The following is a 25,226-nucleotide window of genomic DNA, read 5'->3' as shown; positions in this document are numbered from 1 at the left end:
CCTCACATTAGAAATCTTTCCTCCCCAATCAGCATAATCAGAAGGTCCATGGAAGATCAGCATTTGTGATAGTGGCGAATATCCATAGTTCGGGTGTAGGATGAGGGTGAAGGTTCGTTGGTTTCCGAACGTTTTGTTACAAGTCTAGGTAACATCTTCAGCAGAGTTTAGGGCAGTGATGGCGAACCTTTTAGAGACTGAGTGCCCAAAAACTGCCCCGCCTCCCTGCCCACCCCACTCCGCGCCCCACCCACTCTGCCCCCGCTCCCCCGCAAGGCAACCCACTGCCTCCACGGCCGACCACAGTAGATCGCCCAGGCGGCCCAGCAGGGCCATGGCAGCCACGCCCTCCACCCGTGCCCCGCAGCAGCATCTGTGTGTGATGGGGCGTGAGGGTGGAGTCTTGTCCCTGCTGCCCGGCTGCTATGTCCTTGGTTGCGCTGCTCCGCGGGGACCACGCTCAGTGGTGACTCTCCTACAGGGGGGCTGCTGGTGAGGAGGGGGCCGCAGGGGGAGGTGGGGCTGGGGTGATGGCGTGCATGCCCACAGAGAGGGCTCTGAGTGCCGCCTCTGGTATGCGTGCCATAGGTTCGCCATCACTGGTTTAGGGGATGTCAGTGTCAGTGTTCTGTTTACGAAAGTTTCAGGCACAAAAGTCTTTCTGCCATCTTTCTACCACTTTATCAGTGACGAAAGAGAGCATGCATTCAGCGCTTCTTTTAAATGACAAGATTATCTGGATGAAATCTTTATGGGAGAAGGGTGACCTTCTTGGTATTCAGTGGCAAGTTGACCAGGGTTCACGGCACTGTCTTTCTTTGCATAACGTCTCTCCGTGGTTTCCTCAGCTTCCACTGAATCCCAAGAAAATACAGGAGGAACCTGTTCCCAATTATTTTCTCCCTAGTTTGGATGGCCTGGGCGGCCAAGAGGCCCCAGAGTGAGGAACTGAGGTCTGACAGATGCATCAACACCAGCAGTGGCACCTTCTGCTAACTCCGGTGATAGTCAACTCAAAAAGACCCATCAAGAGAAATTTGAAAGGTGCTCTTAAGGAGGATCCAATCTGCTCCAGGATCCAGGACCAGAGGTTTAGTTTTCTGAGCTTTAGATTCATGCTGGAGCTCATCCTTAGGGAACTTCTCTCTACCAGAATATGTGCTTTGGGCTATTCTATGCGTCATATTTATGTGGTGCCTGTTGTGTGTGGGTTTTTAGTTGTTGATTGGAGTGCTGTTAGCTGGTTATTAAGTTGTTGGCTGTTGTTTCCATGAGCCACCAATTCCTTGGCTCTTAAGTACCTGATAAGCACATGATAAATCAGCACTCTTGTTGACTGACAAGGGGCCTATTTCCCAGGCTTCAATTAATTCCTGGCTATCGTTGTACCTGCTTGGCCAACAATCTTAGTAGCTGTAAAATTGAATGCATGTCCTTGTTCATTCTCTTAAGGCCAGGGGTAGACAATCTTGGCTCTTTTATGACTCATGGACTTCAACTCCCAGAATTCCTGAGCCAGCTATGCTGGCTCAGGATTTCTGGGAGTTGAAGTCCATGAGTCATAAAAGAGCCAAGGTTGCCTATCCCTGCCTTAAGCAGCCTGAGAATAAGATAGAAAAACAGAAGCCAGAAGATTTTGGATTCTTTTCTCCTCCACCAGTTTCACTCTTTGACCAGCAATGGATATCGGTAACCCTTGACTTACAACCATTCATTTAGTGGCTGTTCAAAGTTACGACGGCACTGAAAAAAGTGACTTATGACTGTTTTTTGCACTTACGACCGTTGCAGCATCCCCAGGACGATGTGATTCAGATGCTCGGTGACTGGCCTGTATTTATGATGGCTGCAATGTCCCAGGGTTATGTAATCACTTTTTGCAACTTTCTGACAAGCAAGACCAATGGGGAAGCCAGATTTATTTAACAACCGCATTACTAACTTAACGGCAGTGATTCACCTAACAACGGAGCAAGCAAAGTCATAAAATGGGGGCAAAAAACTCATTTAACAACTGTCTTGCTTAGAGCAATGGAAATTTGGGGCTTAGGTATGGTCATAAGTCAAAGACTACCTGTATGTAACCCCAGAACTCATAGCTGAGGCTGGAAAGGTTCTTCCGAATGAAGGCAAACATACCTATCCCAGGTAATATTGCAGGATCCAATCTGGGTCAGTCCCCAGGACCAGACGTTTAGTCTTCTGAGCTTTCAGACTTGTGCTGGAGCCCATTCCCAGGGAACTTTCTCTCTTTCCAGAATATGTGCTTTGGGCTGTTCGATATGTGGTATTTATATACTGCCCATTGTGTGGCTTTTTTGTTGTTGATTGGGGTGTTGATGGCTGGCTATTAAGTCATTGGCTGTTGTTTCCTAGTGCTGCCAAGCCCTCCCCGCCTAAGGACTTGATAAGCTGGTGGTAAATCAGCACTCATGTTAACTGACAAGGGGCCCATTTCCCAGACTTCGATCATTTCCCTGGCTGTTTTTATACCTGCTCGTCCAACAATCTTAGTAGCAGCAAAATTGAATGTATGTCCTTGTTCATTGCAATGTGAGGCTACCCATAAGTTTGGATCTCCTTGCCTGACCATTCATGTTCTTGCAATCTGGTGGAAAGGTTCTTCTCCAAATCTCTAGGGATTCACAGTTGCCAGAATTTAACAGAATGGCAACACAGAGGCGGCAGCTTTCATCCCAATCCCCAGGGCCCGTTTTTGCCAAACTCAGAGTCCATAGTACCCACAAAGCACTGAAGGCAAAATGGTGCTGTTGAGCACGCAGGCTTCCTCTCCAATTCCTGTCCACTGACTGGAACCATAAAATAAATGTATTGAGTCTGTGTGGGAGGCTCTATTTGTTTAACAGCCAAGTATCACTCCATAGACAGACTGGGCAGAGTTTTCAGCTCTTTCTGCAGCCGAGGCTAGAAAAAAATAATTTTAAAAAAGGAACGTGCATTTACATTTTAAAATTTAAATGAATTAAATTCAAAAACTAATCCCTGAGGATTGCTGGCTGGGGGAAGGGTGGGAAGATGAGGAATGCCCATCTTTCCAGTTTACAGGTCTGAGTTTGATCCATGGTCTCATTTATTTTTCAATAAATGTTAATTGAAGAGTTGCTTTAGAAGAGTAAAAACAATAGAAATTTAAAGGGAAGAAGTGAAGGGAAGAGATAAGTGAATAAGTAAGAAGCAACAAAGAAAAGAAAAAAAAGAAAAAAGATAAGGAGGCAGCTTCTGGTCTTCTTTTCAGAAGATAAAAATGCATTTATGTTTTATTCTCTCTTTCTCTCTAGTTATATGGTGGCTCCCTTCTTTCCATGTACAGAGGAGTACTCAACTTATGACCGTTGATTTAGTGACTGTTCAAAGTTACCACGGCACTGAAAAAAGTAACTTATGACCGTGTTTCACACTTACGACCATTGTAGCATCCCTTTGGTCATATGATCATGATATGATCATGATCATGCTTACGACGGTTGCAGAATCTGGGGATCATGGGATTGCCTTTTGTGATTTTGCAGATGGCTTCTGACAAATAAAGTCAGTGGGGGAAGCTGGATTCCCTGAACAACCATGTAATAATAATAATAATAATAATAATAATAATAATAATAATAATAATAATAATAATAATAATAATAATAATAAAGTTGGAAGGGACTTTTGAGGTCATCTAGTCCAACCCCCTGCTCAGGCAGGAAACCCTATACCAGTGGTGGCGAACCTATGGCACGAGTGCCAGAGGCGGCACTCGGAGCCCTCTCTGTGGGCACACATGCCATCGCCCCAGCCCCGCTTCCCCCCACGGCCCCCTCCACACCAGCAGCCCCCCCAGAGGAGAGTCGCCCCCAGGCATGGCCCACCTGGAGCAGCGCAGCCAAGGACATGGCAACCGGGCAGTGGGGACAAGACTCCGCCCTTGCGCCCTGTCGCAAACAGATGATGCTGCAGGGCACGGGTGGAGGGCGTGGCTGCCATGACGCTGCTGGGCTGCCTGGGCGAACTGCAGTGGGCCATGGAGGTGGTGGGTGGCCCTGCGGGTGGGTGGGGGTGGGGCGGGGTGGAGCAGGGGTTGGGGCAGTGTGGAGGTGGGGCAGTTTTTGGGCACTCGGTGTCTAAAAGGTTCGCCATCACTGCCCTATACCATTTCGGACAAATGGCTGTCCAGTCTCTTCTTAAAAACTTCCAGTGTTGGAGCATTCACCGCTTCTGGAGGCAGGTTGTTCCACGGGTTAATTGTTCTAACTGTCAGGAAATTTCTCCTTAGTTCTAGGTTGCTTCTCTCTTTGGTTAGCTTCCACCCGTTGCTTCTTGTCCTGCCTTCAGGCGCTTTGGAGAATAGCTTGACTCCCTCTTCTTTGGGGCAACTCCTGAGATACTGGAACACTGCTATCATGTCTCCCCTCGTCCTTTTCTTCATTAAACTAGACCTACCCAATTCCAGCAAATTCCAGTGATTTACTTAACTGCAGTGATTCTCTTAACCGTCATGGCAAAAAGGTGATTAAAATCAGGCGCGATTCCCCTAACAAACGTCTTGTTTAGCAACAGAAATTGTCGCTGTAAGTCAATAGCTACCTGCAATTCTCTCTTGATACTCAATTCTCCAGCATCTTTGAGAGCTGTCAGGAAACTGGACACGTCTTGATGCTTCAGCTCCCTTACTGGGAGGTCATTAAGATTGCTCCAACAGCTTGTGCCCATAGTCAAGGACGATGGGTCACGTGGGTGCCTGGTTTATATGCTGCTCCTCACTTAAAGCGGCCAGGCTTTCTTGAAGGATGGGCAATATTCTCTTTACAGCACGCTGAGAAAAAGTTTGGGAGCTGATCAAGCAACAGAGAGAGAAAAGTTCCTTTTTGAAGTGTATTTGTCTCTCAGGCTTTCTCCTCGGAGATGCTTTTGAGCCAGAGGGCACAATCCCTGCTTTCAGGTTCCTCTGCATCATAAAAGAAGGCTGACAATGTAAAATGGTGAAAAGATTAGGCCAATGCTTTCCAACCTCAGCAACTTTAAGATGGGAGGACTTCAACTCCCAGAATTCCCCAGCCAGTTGAAGTCCTTCCATCTTAAAGTTCTAAGGGTGAGAAACACTGGGTTAGATACTGTTCTGTGACATGAATCAAAATGCCTTTATAATCCAATCACAGACAGATAAACTCAAATAAAGATGATTCCAAAACAGATATTTATTCAGTCAGAAAGCAATACTTGCTATTTGTAGATTCCATCTACATTAGGTAAATTCATTAGTTTCTCCACATCAACTTCTTACGTGGAGTGGGCCCATCTGAGTCATCCGATGGCCCCATGCTTATATCAGACAAAGAACATTCCAAACTGGCCCATGGCCAGGATATCCTGTGATGAACTTTAGTGGCTCCTCCTTTCCTCCTACTACTGACCTATTAATATGGGATAGCTGACTAGCTAAACTACATTACCCATAAGCCATATCTTAAGGAGACAGCACTTAACCCAATAAATGCCAACATTCTAGCATACAAACCTACATGATCCAGAACATGGGTTTTGGGGTCAGTCTCCATCTCCCAACACAGTCTACCTGGCAAAGTTTCATGAGAGCTAGTTACAAATCTGCAATAGCCAACATTCAGACCTTGGTTTGTTTTGAACAGGATGTGTAAAGTATGCAAGAGTTTCAGTTGTGTGTACTCAACTCAGTTGGTTTGTTCCTGGTTCAGTCTATTGCACCAACCCAGCAAATGGACTAATTCAGTAATCAGGCTAAAGTAACATGCTGGATCCCGGGTTGGGGACAGTCTTCAAGAAATGGCTCTGAGCTGTCAGAATAGAATGAAAACATTGTTTATTCTCTTTGCAAACTCATGAAAACCCCTCTCGGTACCCAAAGGTAACCAAGCTTAAGTGAATATCTCCATATTCCCATGTTAAGTTTGGGTATTTTCTTTTTCTCCTTACTTATTAAATTGATGATGTCATCAAGTTGGGTAATGAAATGTTTGGAAGAAAAAAACCAAACAAGGACTCCACAGTTTTTCTCCTCCTTCTCTCCCTTCCCCTCTTCTTCTCCTCCTCCAATTTGCAAACCCCACTCCCTTCTAGCACTGATGATGTTTCCTAATTGGGTAATGAAATGTCTGCAAAAAAACAACCAAGCTCAAAGAGCACCAGGGACCACAAAATAATAATCCTCCTCCTCCTCCTCCTCCTCCTCCTCCTCCTCCTCCTCCTCCTCCTCCTCCCTTCCAGAATTGATGATGTTACCTAACTGGGTAATGAAATGTCTGCAAGAAAACAACCAGCTTCAGAGAGCACCAAGGATGCCACAGTCCTCCTCTTCCTCTTCCTCTTCCTCCTCCTCCTCCTCTTCTCTACAAACCCCCCTCCCTTCTAATACTGATGACGTTACCTAATTGGGTAATGAAATGTCTGCAAGAAAACCACCAAGCTCAGAGAGCACCAAGGAGCTCACAACTTCTGCAAAGTTCAGTGCCTACTGAAGGCCGCTTGGGAATCACATTCCGAAAGAAAATGAAACTTTCTCTCTTCTCTTTATCGCAGGCTTGGTCCACTGACTCCTCGCCAAGATGCCGTTGGTGAAGCGCAATATCGAGCCCCGCCATCTCTGCCGGGGGGCCCTTCCTGATGGGGTGACCAGCGAGCTGGAGTGCGTGACCAACAGCACTTTGGCTGCCATCATTAAACAGTTGGGAAGCCTCAGTAAGTGGGCAGGTTTCGCCCGTCCTCCTTCACGGCGGCTGATCAAACGGGGCCGAATTACGATGTGGCTCAGAGAGATTTGGGCTTGAGAGCCTCCATGTCCCCTTCAGATCCACAAATCTTAATTAATTTAGCTTTAACTTTAACTTTAACTTTAATCTTAACTAACTTAATAAATTATATGCTACCTATCCTGCCGAGAGGCACCTCTAGGCAACTTTCAACCAACTTGAAATGGAATCCCAGGTTGCATTAATAGAGGGATGGAATCAAGAACACCTGGAGGTTTAGTACTTGAATTCTGGGAGTTGAAGTCCACACATCTTAATGTCCCCCAGGTTGAGAAACCCTAATCTAGAACATCTCATCTGGTGGTTTATGATGGCTTCTCCTTCCAGTTTCCCAAAACCATTTTTGAAGGCCATCTCATGTCTCTGCAGACCTCAAACGGGCTCCTCTTTTAACCCCTCTTTTCAGGCAGACACGCTGAAGATATTTTTGGTGAACTCTTCAATGAAGCCAACAGCTTTTATTTGCGGATGAATTCCCTGCAGGAACGAGTGGATCTTTTGGTGATCAAGGTCACTCAGCTGGACTCCACAGTGGAAGAAGGTACTGATGGTCAGACTGAATAGATTTCTGTTCTTCAGCCCGTTCTTTCTTTCCCTCCCTCTCTCTCTCTCTCTCTCTCTCTCTCTCTCTCTCTCTCTCTCTCTCTCTCTCTCTCTCTCTCATATTTCGTCCACTCGTTGACAAATATCATCATTTCCCACATCCCGTTCAGTGCCTCCTTATTACCTTCTGGCAAAATGTCTCTGTAAGTCACAGAATGGCCACATTCTCTGTGATTGTGTGCAAAATTCAGCCAGCTTTGATAGATGGTAGGTATGAGAAGACCCCACTCTCCACATTCCAGCTTTTAGCGAGTTATTTAGTCTTAATGCTGTAGATTTATTTTTTTCCTAACTTTCTGCATAGCACACAACATAATACCAATATATTTTTTATTTATGACAGTCTTTCTGCTTCCCACCCTCTGCTGGCTAAAAACCAGTTATTAATAAAATCATTTGATAATTGGGTCAATATCTTGCATCATGCTTGGGCATGTCGTGAGAATGGCTGATGGTTGGATTCCGAAAGATCTCCTGTATGGAGGACTAGTGCAGGGAAAGCGCCCCAGAGGGAGACCTGAGCTGCGATATAAGGATATCTGCAAGAGGGACCTAAAGGCCTTGGGAATTAACAGCTGGGAATCCTTGACCTCTGATCGTTCAGCCTGGAGGCTAAAGACGCAGCATGGCCTTCTCCAATTCAAAGAGACACTTGTGCGGCAGGCTGAGGAAAAGAGGCAGTCCCGGAACCAGCGAAATCTGGGGGCTGGACAGGGGACCGATTGCATCTGCCCTCAGTGTGGAAGGGACTGCCATTCTCGAATTGGCCTTTTCAGCCACACCAGATGCTGCCTTAGGTCCTCTTTCCAAAGCACGATACCATAGTCTCTCGAGATTGAAGGATGCCAATGATGATGATGAATGATGATGATCTTGCATCAACTGTCCAGCAGGTTGTCTATGGAAATTCTCAATCATCCAGGGTGTCCCAAAGGTGTTTTTTTCAAGAAGCAACTGGACTTCCTTTGTTTTTCCTTGAAGACATTTCACTTTCCATCTAAGAAGCTTCTTCAGTTCGGACTGAATGGTGAAGAAGGGAAGAATTTGTATTCCTTGGAGTCATCTGGTGGTTAGCATTCTTTCTGAGGGTCATTGAGGCCACTTGGAGGTTCATCTGTGCCCTCAGAGACACCTGAATAGTGCAAATGGATGTGGAAGTGGCCTCAGCGATTCTCAGAGAGAGAACTAACAACCAGATGATTGCAAGGAATATAAATCCTTCCATTCTCCCCCATTCAGTCCGAACGGAAGAAGCTTCTTGGATGAGTAGTGCAACGTCCTCAAGGAAGAACGAAGGCCAGTTGCCTCTTGAAAAAGTGCCAGCAGGTTTTGCCGGGGGCCATGTGTGTGCGTGTGTACGAGTGTGCCTGTGTGTTTTGTGTATGAGACAGGGTCACGAGCGTATCCTAAAGAGTGCCTGGTTTGTGTCTTCCAGTCTCCCTGCAGGATATCAACATGCGGAAAGCTTTCAAGAGCTCGACCATCCAGAACCAGCAGGTGGTGTCGCGCAATTCGATTCCCAATCCTGTGATGGAGATGTACCAGCGTTGTGATAAGCCTCCGCCCTTAAATATCCTCACTCCGTACAGGTAGGGTGGGGCACAGCTGGTGGGTTTGCATCCATTGTAAGGGTTAGAGCAGGGGTCTCCAACCTGGGCCACTTTAAGACTTGTGGACTTCAACTCCCAAGAATTCCCCAGCCAGCGATGCTGGCTGGGGAATTCTGGGAGTTGAAGTCCACAAGTCTTAAAGTGGCCCAGGTTGGAGACCCCTGGCTTAAAGGAAGGAATTTGACCAGGGATAGACTGGAGTTTGGTGCCCAGAGGAAGCGTGTCTTTACGACAATGGAGATCCACAAAGTGGGAGGTCTAGGAAAGTGTTTGGGGGAGGGCGACAGTAATCTTCAAAAGTGTGTTATCAATTTATAATTTGGATTATGACAAGGGTGGGGATTGATTGATTGATTGATTTGCGTTATTAAGTTTATATGCCATCCCTCTAGCTTCCAGGCGACTCTAGGCGGCTTACAACTAAGGAAGCGGTTGGAGAAATATTGCTTGAAGCCTCTTGCGCTGAAACGGTCTCTTGCATCTTCTTTTTGAACTGAGCAATTCTCAGTTCTTCCCCAAATTCCAAGAGAGTGTTTAGTCTGCACAAAATGTAGGATACAGTAACTGTATAAAAGGGGGACTTGCAGGATGCTGCATCTCAATGTTCTTGCAGGATTCCGCCATTCTCCTCTTCCTCCTCTTCCTCTTCCTCCTCCCCTCCCTTCCCTTCCTCCTTCTCTTCCCCTCCCCTTCCCTCCCCTCCCCTCCCTTTCCCTCATTATCTTGTTGGGAAGAACCCAGAAAAGGATTTAACAACAACAACTCCTTCTCCTCTCCTCTCCTCTCCTCTCCTCTCCTCTCCTCTCCTCTCCTCTCCTTCCTCCTCCTCCTTCTCCTCCTCCTCCTGATTTCCTCTGGTTTCTTTAGTTTCTTTTTTTTTGGAGCTGTTGAATTACTTAACATCAAACTGTCGGAATATTGAGGTCTCTCTTGAGTCTATATGAACCATTAAAATGTTCCGTTGCAGAAGCACATTTCTTTTTCAAAAATTCTCCTGCTCTTCTGAAACTAAAACCGCTCCATAAGTTTCCCTGCCCACCTCACTTGACCGAGCTTTGCAGGGCAAGGAGGAAACCAACCGTGGATCGTGCTGCAGCTGTGCCCTTCATAAACAGCTCTCCCTTTCTTTTCTCCTTGCTCTCTTTCTTGCCCTCCTTCCCTCCCGCTTGCTGTTTCAGGGATGATAAGAAAGATGGCTTAAAGTTCTACACGGACCCGTCCTATTTCTTTAACTTGTGGAAAGAGAAGATGTTGCAAGCCACAGAAGACAAGAGGAAAGAGAAACGCAGGCAGAAGGTAAAAAAACAGCTGCAGAACCTGGAGTTCGTGGCAGGTGGTCCACGCAGCCCTTGACTTACCTCCACAATTGGGACCAGGGGGTTAAGTGAGTTGGCCCTGATTTTACAACCCTGACGAACTAATCCCTCCCTAGCCCCTCCCTCATCCTGCCAGAACCGATGAAGGAGAAAAACAGTCCAGGTGCCTTTTGAAAAAGCACTTTTGAGACACCATGACCTGGATCAGGGGTAGGCAACCTTGGCTCTTTTATGACTTGTGGACTTCAACTCCCAGAATTCCTGAGCCAGCATGGGGAACTATGGCCCCTTTCATGACTTGTGGACTTCAACTCCCAGAATTCCTGAGCCAGCATGGGGAACTATGGCCCTTTTCATGACTCGTGGACTTCAACTCCCAGAATTCCTGAGCCAGCATGGCTCAGCTTGGAAACCTCTCCCTTTCCCCTCAGCATGGCTGGCTCAGGAATTCTGGGAGTTGAAGTCCACGAGTCATAAAAGAGCCAAGGTTGCCTACCCCTGACCTGGATGATTGAGGACAGTGGTGGCGAACCTATGGCACGCGTGCCAGAGGCGGCAGTCAGAGCACATGTGCCACTACTGCCAGAAGCAGGTCCATCAGGCCACCACCGCCGCCTGGAGCAGGAGCCCTGCCCAGCACAAAGGAGGCGAAGTGGCCGTCTAGCAAGCTCGAGTACAGGTGGTAGAGCAGAGGTCACCAACCATTGCTGATTGGTGGACTGGAAGAAAAGGGACGGGGAAGCATTTTACCTGCGTGCATGCGCGCACAGGGCTGCGAGCACGCACGTGCTGCAAATGGGGCGGGGCTAGTGCCTGCATGATGCTCACTAGCCCTGCCCTGTTCTTGCATGGTGCAGCGCCTTGTATTTGCACCCCGCGGCGTGGTGGCGGCCATTTTGCGCCTTGCAGCATGGTGGCCCATTTTTGCACCCCTGGTTTTTGCGTGCCAGAGGCGGCACTCAGAGGCGCCTCCCTGCCCCCTCCCTGCCCCCGAGGGCACCACAATGCTGATGCGGCCCTGGCACTTTGCGATTGAGTTTTGGGTTGCGGTTTGGGCACTCGGTCTCTAAAAGGTTCGCCATCACTGACTGAGGATTTCTGCAGATTGATTTTACAGCCTTTTCAGCCACAATGTTTAAGCAAATCACTGCAGTTGTTAAGTGACTCACAAAGTTGTTAAGTGAATCCAGCTCCCCCCATTGATTTTTGGCGGTCGGAGGCCAGCTGGGAAGATTGCAGATGGCCAGTCACATGATCCCAGGAGGTTGCAACTGTTGTAAATACACACTGGTTGCGAGTCTCACTTTTTTCAGGTTGCCGTTGTAACTTTGAACAGTCACTAAACGAACGGCTGTAAGTCAGGGACTGGCTGTAGATGCAGCTAAATTTCCATCTAGAAATAATAGAAGACAGGAAGAGGTTTATGTGGAACCAAGGAGAAAATTCCTGACCGTGAGAACAATTAATCAGTGGAACAGCTTCCCTCCCAGAGTTGCGGGAGCTCCATCCCTGGAGGTTTTCGAAAAGAGATTGGATATCCATCTGTCCAGGATGGAATAAGGGGGGCTGGACTAGAAAACCTCTAAGGTCCCTTCCAGCTTTATGATTGTATGAATCTCATCTTTTTTTTACAAAGAAAATAGGTGTGTCCTTTCACTTTTGCTTTCCCATTCCCATCCAGCTGTATGGTCCAGCTCTATAGGTAACTCAGCAGGGGTGTAGCGCAATTTTTTTGTTTATCAAAATATAAAATGCAAAAATACAAAGAAAGACGGGAATGATAGGAAAATAGGGAAGGAAAAGGAAGAAGGAAAAAAGACAAGTGTTGACTTACGTCTTCCTTTGGTTCAGTAGAATAAGCTCATAACTCTATCCCAGTGATGGCAAACCTTTTAGAGACCGAGTGCCCAAACTGCAACCCAAAACCCACTTATGCATTGTCGGGTGCCGGTGGGTGTGGCCCATTGGCTGGGTGTGGCCCATTGGATGGGCATGGCCCATTGGGTGGGCATGGCTGCAGTGGTAACGGCAGACTGGGTGGGACTAAAAAGTTCAATCAATCAATTCCAACTTTGCAAGATCTTTTTTTTCCCGTGAGAAGTTGAAATTGACTGATTGATTGAACTTTTTTTTTTTTTTGCACCTACGGTGGTGGAGGCCTAAAGCAAAAACGTTTTATAAAACCCAGCTGAAGGCCTAGGACTGGGGCGACGGTGCGCGTGCCCACAGAGAGGGCTCTGAGTGCCGCCTCTGGCACCCGTGCCATAGGTTCGCCACCACTGACCTATAACCTCAACTTTTCACTTTTATATGATCACATTTACTAGCCATTTCTATAAACAACAAACCTATCTAATCAGCAAAACCCAAAATCAAAGTTTTGGTTTTTTTCCCACCTCAGGCACAAAGTCCAGAAGTGGTTTCCATGCAGAAGGAAAATTAATTGTATTCTTCTCTTTAATCAAAGCAGTCAGTTTAGCCCTCTCTGCGAACTCCATCAACTTTTGAAGCTGTTCTAATCAGCAGCTATCTAATCAGCAAAACCCAAAATCAAAGTTTCTTTTTTCCCCCCACCTCAAGCACAAAGTCCAGAAGTGGTTTCCAAGTAGAAGCAAAAATAACTGTATTCTTTTCTTTAGTCAAAGCAGTCAATTTAGCCCTCTCTGCTAAGTCCATCAACTTTTGCAGCCATGGTGGGAATCACAGCAGAGGTGAGCTGGGATGGAGAGGATTCCCACATGTTCCTTCACCAAGGCCAGATGTAGAATAAGCTGTTTTGTAATTTGGGACGGAGGGGACGTTGCCCCAGGTCTTTGGAGCCATCTCCAAAGGGGTGGGGGGAGAGTGGGCTGTGCTGAAGGGTCTTCCTTCTTCCCTACCCAACTCTCTCCAGGAGCAGCGACTGGTTGAGGATTCCACCCGGGAGGTGAAGAAAGTGCGGAAAGCGCGAAACCGGCGGCTGGAGTGGAACATGATGGCTTACGATAAAGAATTCCGGCCGGATAACAGGTTCTCACCATCCCCATATCACATGGCTTCATCGGAAGGATCACTGTCCCCAGATAATAGGCAGGTTTTGTGAATGACACACCTTGCTTGGCCTCCTTCCGTTGCTTTGGCTGCCTTGACTTGCTTTGCTTGGTTGTTTTGGCTTTTCCTTTGCTTTGACTTCCAAGGGCTTTGGGGGTGCTTTCAGGGAGGAGAGCATGTCCTTTGGGCAGTTGCAGGGAACTCAGGGAAATCAGTGCCTTTTTTTTTTTTAAAAAAAAGAAAGAATGAATCCCAATATTTGCTGCTCAGGGACGGCTGCGTTGGGGCGAGGGGTTGGCTGGATGGAGGTGGTGCTGAGCTGAGCAGTGAATGACACCAATTGGAACATAGGGAATTGTGCTTGCACCACCTTTGCTGCCTGCTTCCCACCTGCCCCTTCCCCTCCCCTTCCATGCCTTGTCCTCTTTCCTTCTCTTTCTATCTATACTCCCTCTATTCATCTTTCTCTTCTACCTTCCCCTCCCCCTCCTTCCCCTCTACCTTCATCTTGTTCTCCTTTTCTCCTTCCTCCTCCTTCACCTCTACCTTCATCTCCTCCTCCTTCACCTCTACCTTCATCTTGTTCTCCTTTTCTCCTTCCTCCTCCTTCATCTTTACCTTCATCTCCTCCTCCTTCACCTCTACCTTCATCTTGTTCTCCTTTTCTTCTTCCTCCTCCTTCATCTCTACCTTCATTTCCATCTCCTCCTCCTCCTCCTCCTCCTCCTCCAAACCCAAACTCTTTGTTCCAAGAGGTGATAGATACCATCAGATCCCTCCCATCAATTGGCTCCTCTGCTCATACCCCCATCCCTGCCCTCCAGGTGTACAACCTCTTGGTGTTTTTGTCTGCAACAGATCTTATGCATCCGATGTAGCTGATCATTCCTACCCAGCCAGTCCTAACCATCCTGGCCAACAGATGATGGCCCCAACCTCACATCTGGCCGCCGAGAACAAAGAAGTGGTGCTGGTGGCCACCCAGATCCAGGATCAGATCTTCAGGCCCTCGGCAGTGGGAAGCCGGCAGAACAGCCTCAACCGGGTACAGCAGCCCCATGTGCCACAGCCATCCGAGACTATGTTAAATGGACCAAGACCGCAGATAATCAAGGACTATGGGTATGGATTCTTGCCTACTTCTTTTGTCTGTTTGTCATGACTTTCTCCTTAAGCAGGAAGAATTGGGTGCTTTCTGATGCTCCCAGGTTGAATAATGCCTCTTTCCAGAACTACAGAGATGTGATGTAACTTATTATAGGGGTTGACTACAAGAAACCAGATTATAACCCCTTTCTTTGCCAGGTATGTATGGGTGGGCCCCAAATACAGATTCAATGTTCTGATATCACCATTAGAAAATACCACCTAGAACAGGGGTCTCCAAACTTGGCAACTTTAAGACTTGTGGACTTCAACTCCCACAAGTTGGGAGCCAGCATAGTTGGGAAATTCTGGGAGTTGAAGTTGAAATCCACAAGTCTTAAAGTTGACAGGTTTGGAGACCCCTGACCTAGAGTTATATCCTTTGATGGAAGATAACTCTTGACTGTCCTGAGAAATTAAATCATACCTGTTGTGTAGGAGCATAGGAAGGTCCCTCCTGGTATGTGCTCATTATTTCAGCCAACTGGTATAGTGGGAGATTTGTATCTTAGGGCAAGCCAGGACTGCTGTTTGGTCCATAATCCTGAGGATTTTTCAATGGTCCCCAACCAAAGGTCACAAACAGTGACGTCTCTAGTTGTATCTAGGCTGACATCTTGTTCTTTTCTGTAGCATCTTATTTCATCACAAGCTAAAAGAATGGTTTCATGTAATACTTTCAGTATTAAAAGAATCTGTTCCTGGTCTTCATCCATATTTTATTTATTTATTGAATTTATTTATTTATTGAATTTTTACCCCGCCCTTCTCCTTGCGGACTCAGGGCGGCTAACAGCCTAATAAAAACAAATACAAAAAATACCAAAATACTATCATTAAAAACATAATTAAAATGAAATATTAGATTGGCCTTTGTTATTTTAAAATTATTTTTAAAACCCCACTAAAAATTACCCCTTAGGCCAGTCCTGCTAGTTGAAATAGCCATGTCTTGATGGTGTGTTAAGTTGACGGCTTTAAAGTCAGAGAATGAAAATAATTTTATAACTGAGTATAGGACACAGCTGAGCTTCTCACAGCTGGTATTTGTCAAGGTTGAAAAAGTCTTATCTGTAATCTGGGCTTCAAGCCAAGTCTCCTTTAGACAATAACAATGTCACCAATGCCGTTTAAGGTTTTTTCTAAGTCCAAAATTTTAATAATCGTTTTTCCAATTTTATTTCTTTTTTGTAAATAAAAACCAAAGTCTTCAGTAAAGATAAGAAATATTTTGGTCCCCAAATTTTAGAAGCATATAAATCCAGTTAGATTAAGGTTATTCTTTCAGTGTTTTAACTCCCCTGGATAGTCAGTCGCCACTATTCTTAGAGGGGGGAATAGAAGTTCCGTTCCCTCTCACAGGGGGGAAGATACTTTGGACAGCTTTTACAGGTAAAGAAAATACCTGGGATTAAAGAGAGGTTCAGATCTCACCCAGTCTCATCCGCGCTGCTTTAGAAGTCCCTGGTGGTAAGTTGGACTTCGGCTGTCTGCAGCCTAGTGACGAGCCATATTTCTATGGCCGGTCTTTCGTCCGCCGGTTTGGAGGGCTGCCCCGGATCAAGTGGAAGGGCTACCACCCTCCTTGCTTGTCGCCCCTACAGGGCGACTCTCGACCCTTTTTAGGGTCCCCCAGCAGAGCGAAACCGAACGCGGAAGACGGAGCTCGCCTTCCAGCGGCTGCAGCAGCCGCGATGGCAAACCGGAAGTTTGGGAGCAATTTTCTCCACCAGCTTCCTCTGATCCCTGCCTCCAGACAGGGACCCATTTATCTTCCAGGATGAAGGCTTCATCTTAGGAAGTGCAACAACACATTTTGGCCCAGAGTGAATTTACAAGAATGTAGATTTTCACGGCTACAAAGGCAGGGATTTCTCCGCTGAGAAGCCGTTGCTATGGGGAATCGTTCAACCAGCATTTTTGTGTTCCAAGGCAAAGCAGAATGATTGCGTTTCATTATTTCTCATTGTTCTTATTGTAAATTTGTTCCCTTTAGTTTCCACATCAATTTAATCCCTGGCATGAAACCTATTAGGGATTTTTGTATGCTTTTGTTTGAGCATGACGCATGTTATCTATTTAATTGAAACAGGCATTTTTTTAAAAGTCTTTTCATTACACAATATGATTCTCTTTAATTTTGTATGTTTTATGCCCATTTTCTCCAATATGTGAATTTTTACATCTTAAAGGTTTTTTTTTTTAATGAACTGTTTCACAAAACGTGTGTATCATTGGCAGATTGATTCAGGACATTTGAACACAATAGTTTTTTAAAATGTGAATTATTTCCTTAGGTCGGCTGAGGAAGTGATTTATATTTTAATAAAACCGATCTACAAATTTCTCATGGAGCTTGTTTCTGTATTAGACAGTCTAGTAAATGCTGGTGATGCGTTACGTTTCTGCATTCCTTTAGATGGGATTAAAAAAAGTCTCCCATTCTGCAAATAATTTAATGTTATATTATTCTACAACTTTAACTGGCAGCCTTCTCCCTGGTCCTTCCACTTCTAATTGATTTATTTTCAGTGCAGTCATGTCAGTATCGATAAACGGATTCCCTAATTACCCCTTAATTATTCCATTTCTTTTGCTCGGCAGAATTTCAGTTATTGGTTTCTTCCCAATTAAAACTTTTCTTTTTACAATAGAAAGATATCCACAGGCCAAAAGGGAAGGAGAACGTAAGAGAATGCATGGAAGGTTGCTTCCCTTGCTAAACAAGACACAATTACAAGGATGTAGGACCTAAAGGGGAATCTTCCCATTAAGTAGCTGAATAATTTAAAAGCATCAGTAATGTGGCAGGAGTGCGTGCGCACGTACACACAGCTCATCTTGCACGAGTGGCAGGCTGGCCTCCACGCATGCAAGTGCCCACAATGTAAGTCACTTTCACTGTACAGCTATAGTAACCAAATCTTGCAAAACGGAATGTTCTTCCTCTCCCCTATCTCTTTGTGCAAGTGAGGGAGCAGCTTGTTTGAAATGTTTTCTCAAGTTACCTTCTTGGACCAGGTTTAGGCCCCTCTTATCTGAGCAGTGTCTTTGTAAACACTCTTCCTTTTGTCCTTGAGGCTATTCCCCCTGCCCTATACACTACATAGTCATCAGGACTTGAAGGTGAACAGGCATGAAAAGGGAAAAGTCCAATGCTTCTGTCCATTTGTATTTCCGTGTTGATGCTACACTTATGACATGCATAGCATTGGCCATGGCCAAATGTACATAAATTGATATTTATTTGAGAAGCAACCTAAAACTAAGGAGAAATTTCCTAACGGTGAGAGCAATCAACCAATGGAATAGCTTGCCTTCAGAAGTTGTGGGTGCTCCATCACTGGAGGCTTTCTAAAAGAGACTGGACAGCCATTTGTGTGAAATAGTGTAGGGTCTCCTGCTCAAGCAGGGAGTTGGACTACAAGACTTCTGAGGTCCCTTCCAACTGTATTATTCTATGTTCTATATTCTATGTTCTAAGTAAAACAGCAATTCCATGGTAAATATTTGGGGGAAAAATATCAGGACCACGGAGAGCAGCCTGAATTGATGCTGTAGACCAGGGGTCCCCAACCCCGGGGCTGCAGCCCACTACCAGTCTGTTTCCTATTCCAAATTGGACTGTGTGCGTGCAGCTCAACATGTGGGCACTTGCATGCGTGGAGGCCAGCCTGCCACTCGTGCAAGATGAGCTGTGTGTACGTGCGCACGCACTCCTGCCAGCCACTCAATTCCAAATAGGCCATGGCCCAATAGTGGGCGGGGGTTGGGGGCTGGGGACCCCTGCAGTAGACAAATATGCATGGTGGATTTCAGAGAATATTTCATAGAATCCTAGCGCTGGAAGGGATCTTGGAGGTCTTCTAGTTCAACCTCCTGGCCAAGGCAGGAGATTCTATGCCATCCTGGACAAATGGCTGTCCAATCTTTTCTTGGAAACCTTTTGAGCAGTCCATTCTTCGTCGTATTTAAAGGTAGCCAAGAGATATCTTCACCTGCAGAGAAATGGCTTCTTCCAGAAAAAAGACTGGCCTTTTTTGGTTAGAACATCGTCTAAGGTCATTACCTTGTACGCAGCAAAAGACAGCCGTGTATTTTAAGATAAGCAACAGTCCTTGGATCATATGAACATAGAAAAAGCCTTGACCTTTATTTTCCCTGCCTAGAGACAAAAGGAGAAAATATTAGAACAGATCTGCATTCATTGATTATGCGGAATTAAAATGCATTGGTTGCATGAAACAAAAAGCTTTAAAGGACAGTCAATAGAGTTAGAAAGCTTGAACCTTCTGCCCTTAAGAAGCTTCTCCCTAAATTGGGTCTGTCTAGTTTAACGAAGAGAAGGACGAGGGGTGACATGATAGCAGTGTTCCAGTATTTGAGGGGCTGCCCCAAAGAAGAGGGAGTCAAGCTATTCTCCAAGGCGCCTGAAGGCAGGACAAGAAGCAACGGGTGGAAACTGACCAAGGAGAGAAGCAACCTAGAACTAAGGAGAAACTTCCTGACAGTTAGAACAATTAACCAGTGGAACAACCTGCCTCCAGAAGCGGTGAATGCTCCAACACTGGAAGTTTTCAAGAAGAGACTGGACAGCCATTTGTCTGAAATGGTGTAGGGTTTCCTGCCTGAGCAGGGGGTTGGACTCGATGACCTCCAAGGTCCCTTCCAACTTTTTTTATTATTATTATTATTATTATTATTATTATTATTATTATTATTATTATTATTATTATTATTATTATTATTATTATTATTATTATTATTATTATTATTATTATTATTATTATTATTATATCAAGGAACTGGGCGATCCAAGGCTGGAAGGGCAGAAAGGAATCTAGTCAGCTAAGGCTATTTTATACTGGACAACCCGTGACCTGCTAAATCATCCTTTTAGAGAGATTTCCTTACCAAATTCCTCCAGGTCTTCAACAATGGCAGACCTTCTGAGGTACAGATAGTCCTCATTTACGACCACCATTGAGCCCAAAATTTATGTTGCTATGCGAGACATTCGCTAAGTGAGATTCGCCCCGTTTTACAACTTTTCGTGCGGCACTTGTTAAGTGAATCACTTCAGTTGTTAAATCAGTCACACAGTTGTTAAGTGAATCTGGCTTCTCCACTGATTTTGCCTGTCAGAAGGCCGCAAATGGGATCACCCGACCCCGGGATGCTCCGACCGTCATAAATATGAGTCAGTGGCCAAGCATCCGAATGTAAACCACGTGGCCCTGGGGATGCTGCAACGGTCAGAAATGCGAAAATAGTCATAAGTCACTTTTTTCAGTGCTGTTGTGACTTTGAACGGTCATCAAGGGAACTGTTGTGATTCGAGGACTGTTTGTACTGGAAAAGTTCTTACAAATTTAGGGAGGTGTTTGTGGGGGGGGGGGTCCACCTGCCTTCAAAGTATCCCATGCCGACCGGTACAGCAGAGTCAAACATCAGCAATTGAGCCCGGGAAATGTTTTACGACGTTGCATATTATGTCATAAAGTGCTTTGTGACCATTTTATGTCACAAAATGTTTTATAAAATTTGCCAAATTTCAAATCCATGGGAGTCACGAGGCCTGATTTTTGACACGTTCTGGAAGTTACCCCATTTGGGATAGCACGGTTGAAAGGTTTTGCCCTACGGTGCCCTGATTCGCCCAGCCAGAGGTTACAGGCGTGAGAGTTTTAGTAGCATCCACATAAGCCAGAAGGCTAATTATAAGTGCAAATCTTCCCCAGGTAAAAATAATGGTTTATTAATCTGAAATGGGCTTTTTTAAAACAACGTTTTATTGATTTTCTAGTTTTACATTTAAATATTTGAAAAGCAATGTGGCGGCTGGGTTGGTCAATAATTCAATAACATACAAATATCTTTAGTACAGATCTCAAACTGTTACATTCAATATTTCCTCTCTTTTCCCCTTGGTATTTACTGTCTCATATTTAAATCAATACAATTCTTATTGTATCAATTAAATTAAAATAACTTTCTTACATTTATCAATAATTTTTATTTATACATATCCTAGTTGAAATGGGTTTCCCCCCCCCCCAAACTTTTCTAAACAACGTGGCCTCTGAAACATTGGTATCTTCAGGGAGGGGCAAGTGGCATCATTATATCATTCTGCAAAGAGGGCAAATATTGCATTAATGGCGTAATTCATGGGATCACATACAAATAGTCCTCGACTTACAACAGTTCACTTAGTGACCGTTCAAAGTTACAACAGCACTGAAAAAAGTGACTTATGATCTTTTTTCACATTTATGACCCTTGCAGCATCCCCAGAGTCATGTGATTTACATTCGGATGCTTGACCACTGACTCCCATTTATGACGGTCGTGGCATCCCGGGGTCACGTGACCCCCTTTTGCAACCTTCTGACAGGAAAAGTCAATGGGGAAGCCTGACTCACTTAACAACTGTGTTCCTAACTCAACAACTGCAGGGATTCCCTTAACAACTGACAAGAAAGTTTGTTCAATGGGGCAACATTCACTTAACAAATGTCTCACTTGGCAACAGAAACTTTGGGGCCTGTTGTGGTCGTAAGTTGAGGACGACCCGTAACGTCGTGGACTTTGCCTCGCAAAAGCCAAAAAGAGCAGAAGGGCAGCTGAGAGGGTGGGGGGCTTTAACCACTGGGTGGCGGCTGCAATCTTGATTCTTCTGAGCCCTCTCCCCCACCCGCAGGCCTTCCCAGCTGTACAGGAAAAAGACGAAGGAAGTTGGGCAAAGGGAGCCTGCTGGGACATCTCACTTAGTTTTCTGGTTCAGGGATTTTATGCATTGGGACAGGGGTCCCCAACCCCCGGTCCGTGGACCGGCACGGGTCCGCAGCATGCCAGCAACTGGGCCACACAAACAAGCAAAGGCCCATCTGCAGGATGCAGGCAGTACTCAAAATCACGCACCCTCCGGTCCGCGGAAAAACCTGGAACTGGTCCCTGGTGCCCAAAAGGTTGGGGACCTCTGCATTGGGGGACCATGCAAACCAGACAGCCACCTCCCTCCCATGAAATGCCTTTATTTTGATGGGATTAAAGCTGACAATGGCTTACTTAGAACATAGAATGAGTTGAAGGGATCCTGGAGGTCTTCTAGTCCAACCCTCTGCCCAAGCAGGAGACCGTATACCATTCTAGACAAACGGCTGTCCAGTCTCTTCTTAAAGACCTCCAGTGATGGAGCACCCACAACTTCTGGAGGCAGGTTGTTCCACTGGTTCATTGTCCTCATTGTTAGGAAGTTTCTCCTTAGTTCTTGGTTGCTTCTCTCCTTAATTAGCTTCCCCCCATCGTTTCTTGTCTTGCCCTCTGGTAATCTACTTCCCTCTCTCTCTTTGCAGTCCTCAACCAGTGCCAATGGCAGACTACTTTGTGCCGCCTGCTCCTCCGCCCCCGCCCCCAGTCATCCCCTCTGCTCAAACTGCCTTCGACAGCCCCATCTCAGCACCTTCTGCCATGGCGCCCAATGCGGCCCTTTCCATTAGCCACGCCACCTACGTGCCGACCCCTCCCCCTGCTGTGCCCTGCCCCTATTCTGCCTCTCCCCCCCAGGCTGGCCCCATGGGACCTCCTGTTGCACCTCCCCCTCCACCCCCTGGCCCCCCCACCATCTCGGCCTCCCCTGCACACACAGCCTCACCGCCTGCCCTGACGGTGGAAACCCGGAAGCCGCCGGTGCCCCTGATTCCAATGACCGATGCCAGGAGTGACCTGCTTGCTGCCATCCGCCGGGGTGAGTAAATGCCTCGGCTTTGCCCGTGGTTTGGACGTACCTGCAGAGTTGGAGCTGATGGACTTTAGTGACCCTGGAGGCACTTGGCAAAGGAAGCCAAATTAGGAGAACATCATCCTGCCCCCCAAACCAAGGGGCAGAGTGGGAGAACTTGCCATGCCCAGCTCACCATGGTCATCTTGCCATGGTCAATTCATCATGGCCATGGTGGCGCAGTGGTTAGAATGCAGAATTGTAGGCAAACTCACTGCCCACTGCCAGCAGTTCGATCCTGACGGGCTCAAGGTTGACTCAGCCTTCCATCCTTCCATGAGGAGCCGGATTGTTGGGGACCATAGGCTGAGTCTGTAAACCACTTAGAGAGGAGCTGTAAAGCCCTGTGAAGCGTCTTATAAGTTTATTGCTATTGCCAACTTGCCGTGAGACAACTCACCACAGGACAATTTAACAATTCAATTTAACTATTTAAAATAATTAAAACATTATTTTAATTTTTATCATTCACATTTCATTTTGTCTCTCCTTTGGCATCCTTTCCTTCATGATTCTGTTTCACCATTTCTTGGATATTAGTGTAATTCTTTTCCTGCGGTGAGTTGTTTCGCGGCGACTTGGCCACGGCGACTTGATCCACAATGAGTTGGCCGTGGCAAGTTGCTGCTGATGGAGATCAGATGCCCTCCCTTCCTGAAGTAGGAGCCCACAATATCCTCCTTCGCTTGGCCTTGTGGAGGGTCCCGGCATCCTTGGGTGGGGTTGGTAAGCGGATCCATCTTCAGCGCCAGCACTCAGGCTGAGAGAGTTGGATCCAGAAGTCTTATGGTTGCCACGCTTGGAGACCCCTGCGTTAGACCGAAAGCATCACGCAGAAGGGACAAAGCCAGTCCAAGACCTCAGCTTGGGCCTGCTGGATCAGCCAAGCATCGGCTTCCTTAGGCCGGCCTGGAGAAAAACCTTCCTTTTCCCCTCCCCAGGAATTCAGCTGCGCAAAGTCCAAGAGCAGTGGGAACAGGAAGCCAAGAAAGAGCCGGTGGGGAATGATGTGGCCACGATCCTCTCCCGAAGGATTGCTGTGGAATACAGCGAATCAGACGACGACTCGGAGCTGGATGAGAACGAGTGGTCCGATTAGAGAAGGGGGCGGTGGGCTGCCTTTGGGGCAGTGGAGGGGGGAGGCCTCCGGGGTTTTTTCCCCTGCCACCGGGCCTAGGCGACACGGGCATCCTGGCAGGTAAATCATAGCTGCTCCGAGCAGCTCAGTCTTCAGGAGCTTTGCTTTTGTGCCATGTTGTGTTGTTGACAATGTTTTAAGGTGGCCTCTTTCTGGGCGGACGGGCATCGGGGATCCTTATTTTTCGAAACGCACGGTTGGGGTGGGACGGGGTGGGAGAAGACCGGCTTTCTCCCGAGTTTTCCCACTGGTGAAAATGGCATCTGGATTTTTTTCAACATGCTGGAAAAATGGAGCAATCTCTCCCCCCCCCCCGGCCTAAACCATACCAGGAGGGGGCCCTTTGCAGCCATGAAATTCATTCCCCACTCACGATTTCAGCCTGGGCCTGAGAGTTTTAGAGAGCCATCACTGAGAGACTACGGGGATAAATGGAAGCAAATGCCCTTTCCAGAGAGACCCATGCACCAGAGAGCACGGAAAGGGATGGGAAGAGAGACTTTCCCTCCGTGAAAAATCCGATAATGTGGTTCCCAAAGTTAGAAGGATGTAAATCATCCTCCATTGCTTCTAGCACTTTCCACTGAGCTCCAGAAAGCAAATTGACTGGGACAAATTACTAGCACTTTACAAGGGAAAGGGGAAAAACAGGATGACGGTAGATTTCACACTTCCCCAACCTGCTGATCATAACCATAATCCCCAGCCTGCAAAGCCATTGGCTGTGCTAACTGCAGCTTACGAGAGCCTGAATCCACACATCCTCGGGACCTCATCTCGGGAAACAGCCTAAAGGCATAGGATTCTATGAGCCACGGTTTATTTTGCAAGCCATATTATGGCCAGTAGGAAGAGCTTGGCCCTTGCTACCGTTGGGAGTCGAAGGGCCTTCTTTCCTAAATGATTAAGTTGGGACAAGCCTAAAAATAAGCTCAGCAAGAGAAGGCAGTAGCTGGACAAAGGACAAACAATCTCAGTTCAACATGAGAACAAATCCCACATGAGCAGCCATTGGGGGACGTGATTCAGCACTGCAAGCTCTTTTGACTCTACTTGTAGAAAACGTAAATCTCCTGTTTTCCAGAAGAATATTCTGACTCTACTTAGTGGCAAGATAGAATATTTCTTTCCCCCACTTTAATCATTTTTTCCACCCAGGCGACCGTGTGGATAGTGAGCCATGAATGTTTCTAACCATAAGAGTTTCAAATGTCCAAGGCATCGGCAGAACCTGGCCAACAATTAATTTGCTGAGTTATTTTGCATTCTGATCTATAGCTAATTTTTCTCAATATTGCCATGGAGAAAAGGCTTCATCTCCTTCTCCTCCTCCCACCCTTCCCCCGCCCCAATTGTGAAGAACTAGAAACAGAATTGCTGTAAAATGGCCTGTGTGCCCAGAAAAAAATGTTTGCAAAATAATAACCAGAAAATTCTGATTTTTGAGCTGATATAACCAAATAGGATAAAAATGTCCAACCATTACCAATAGAGCATGATGGGTTTAGGTGCACATTTCTTTCCAGAAAGATGCTAACGGTGTACTTTTTCCCTCCTGGTTTAATCATCCTAAAATCCTTGAGCAGCCTTGAAAATTAAAAATTTCCCACCAAAGGAAGTTGATATTCACACACCTTTCATAAGTACCTAATTTTGTAGTTGTGCCTATTTGGAAGTAAGTCCTGATTTGAGTTTCGTTGGGCTTACACTCGCTAAATGTACATAGGATTATAATGGTAGTTTTTAAAAAATATATCAGTATTTGGCAGTGAATGAAAACAAGTGCCAATGCCTCTCTCCTAAGATCACCTATTT

General features: G+C 46.3%; 1 protein-coding gene across 1 annotated transcript; it reads left to right on the top strand.

Moving 5' to 3' along the window:
* The first annotated feature begins 6,581 nt into the window (after nucleotides 1–6,581).
* Nucleotides 6,582–23,372, top strand: LOC107282924 (wiskott-Aldrich syndrome protein family member 3-like). Its single transcript, XM_029283111.1, has 8 exons — nucleotides 6,582–6,714; nucleotides 7,192–7,326; nucleotides 8,824–8,977; nucleotides 10,177–10,294; nucleotides 13,208–13,383; nucleotides 14,203–14,466; nucleotides 21,849–22,240; nucleotides 23,215–23,372. The coding sequence occupies exons 1-8, from the start codon at nucleotides 6,582–6,584 to the stop codon at nucleotides 23,370–23,372; spliced, it is 1,530 nt and encodes a 509-aa protein (XP_029138944.1).
* The last annotated feature ends 1,854 nt before the right edge of the window (nucleotides 23,373–25,226 follow it).

The sequence above is a fragment of the Protobothrops mucrosquamatus genome, unplaced genomic scaffold (genome assembly GCF_001527695.2).
Source record: "Protobothrops mucrosquamatus isolate PMUCROS unplaced genomic scaffold, P.Mucros_1.0 scaffold19, whole genome shotgun sequence".
Lineage (NCBI taxonomy): Eukaryota > Metazoa > Chordata > Lepidosauria > Squamata > Viperidae > Protobothrops > Protobothrops mucrosquamatus.
The sequence above is the reverse complement of the archived record's forward strand: the minus strand, read 5'-3'. Positions and strand labels throughout refer to the sequence as shown.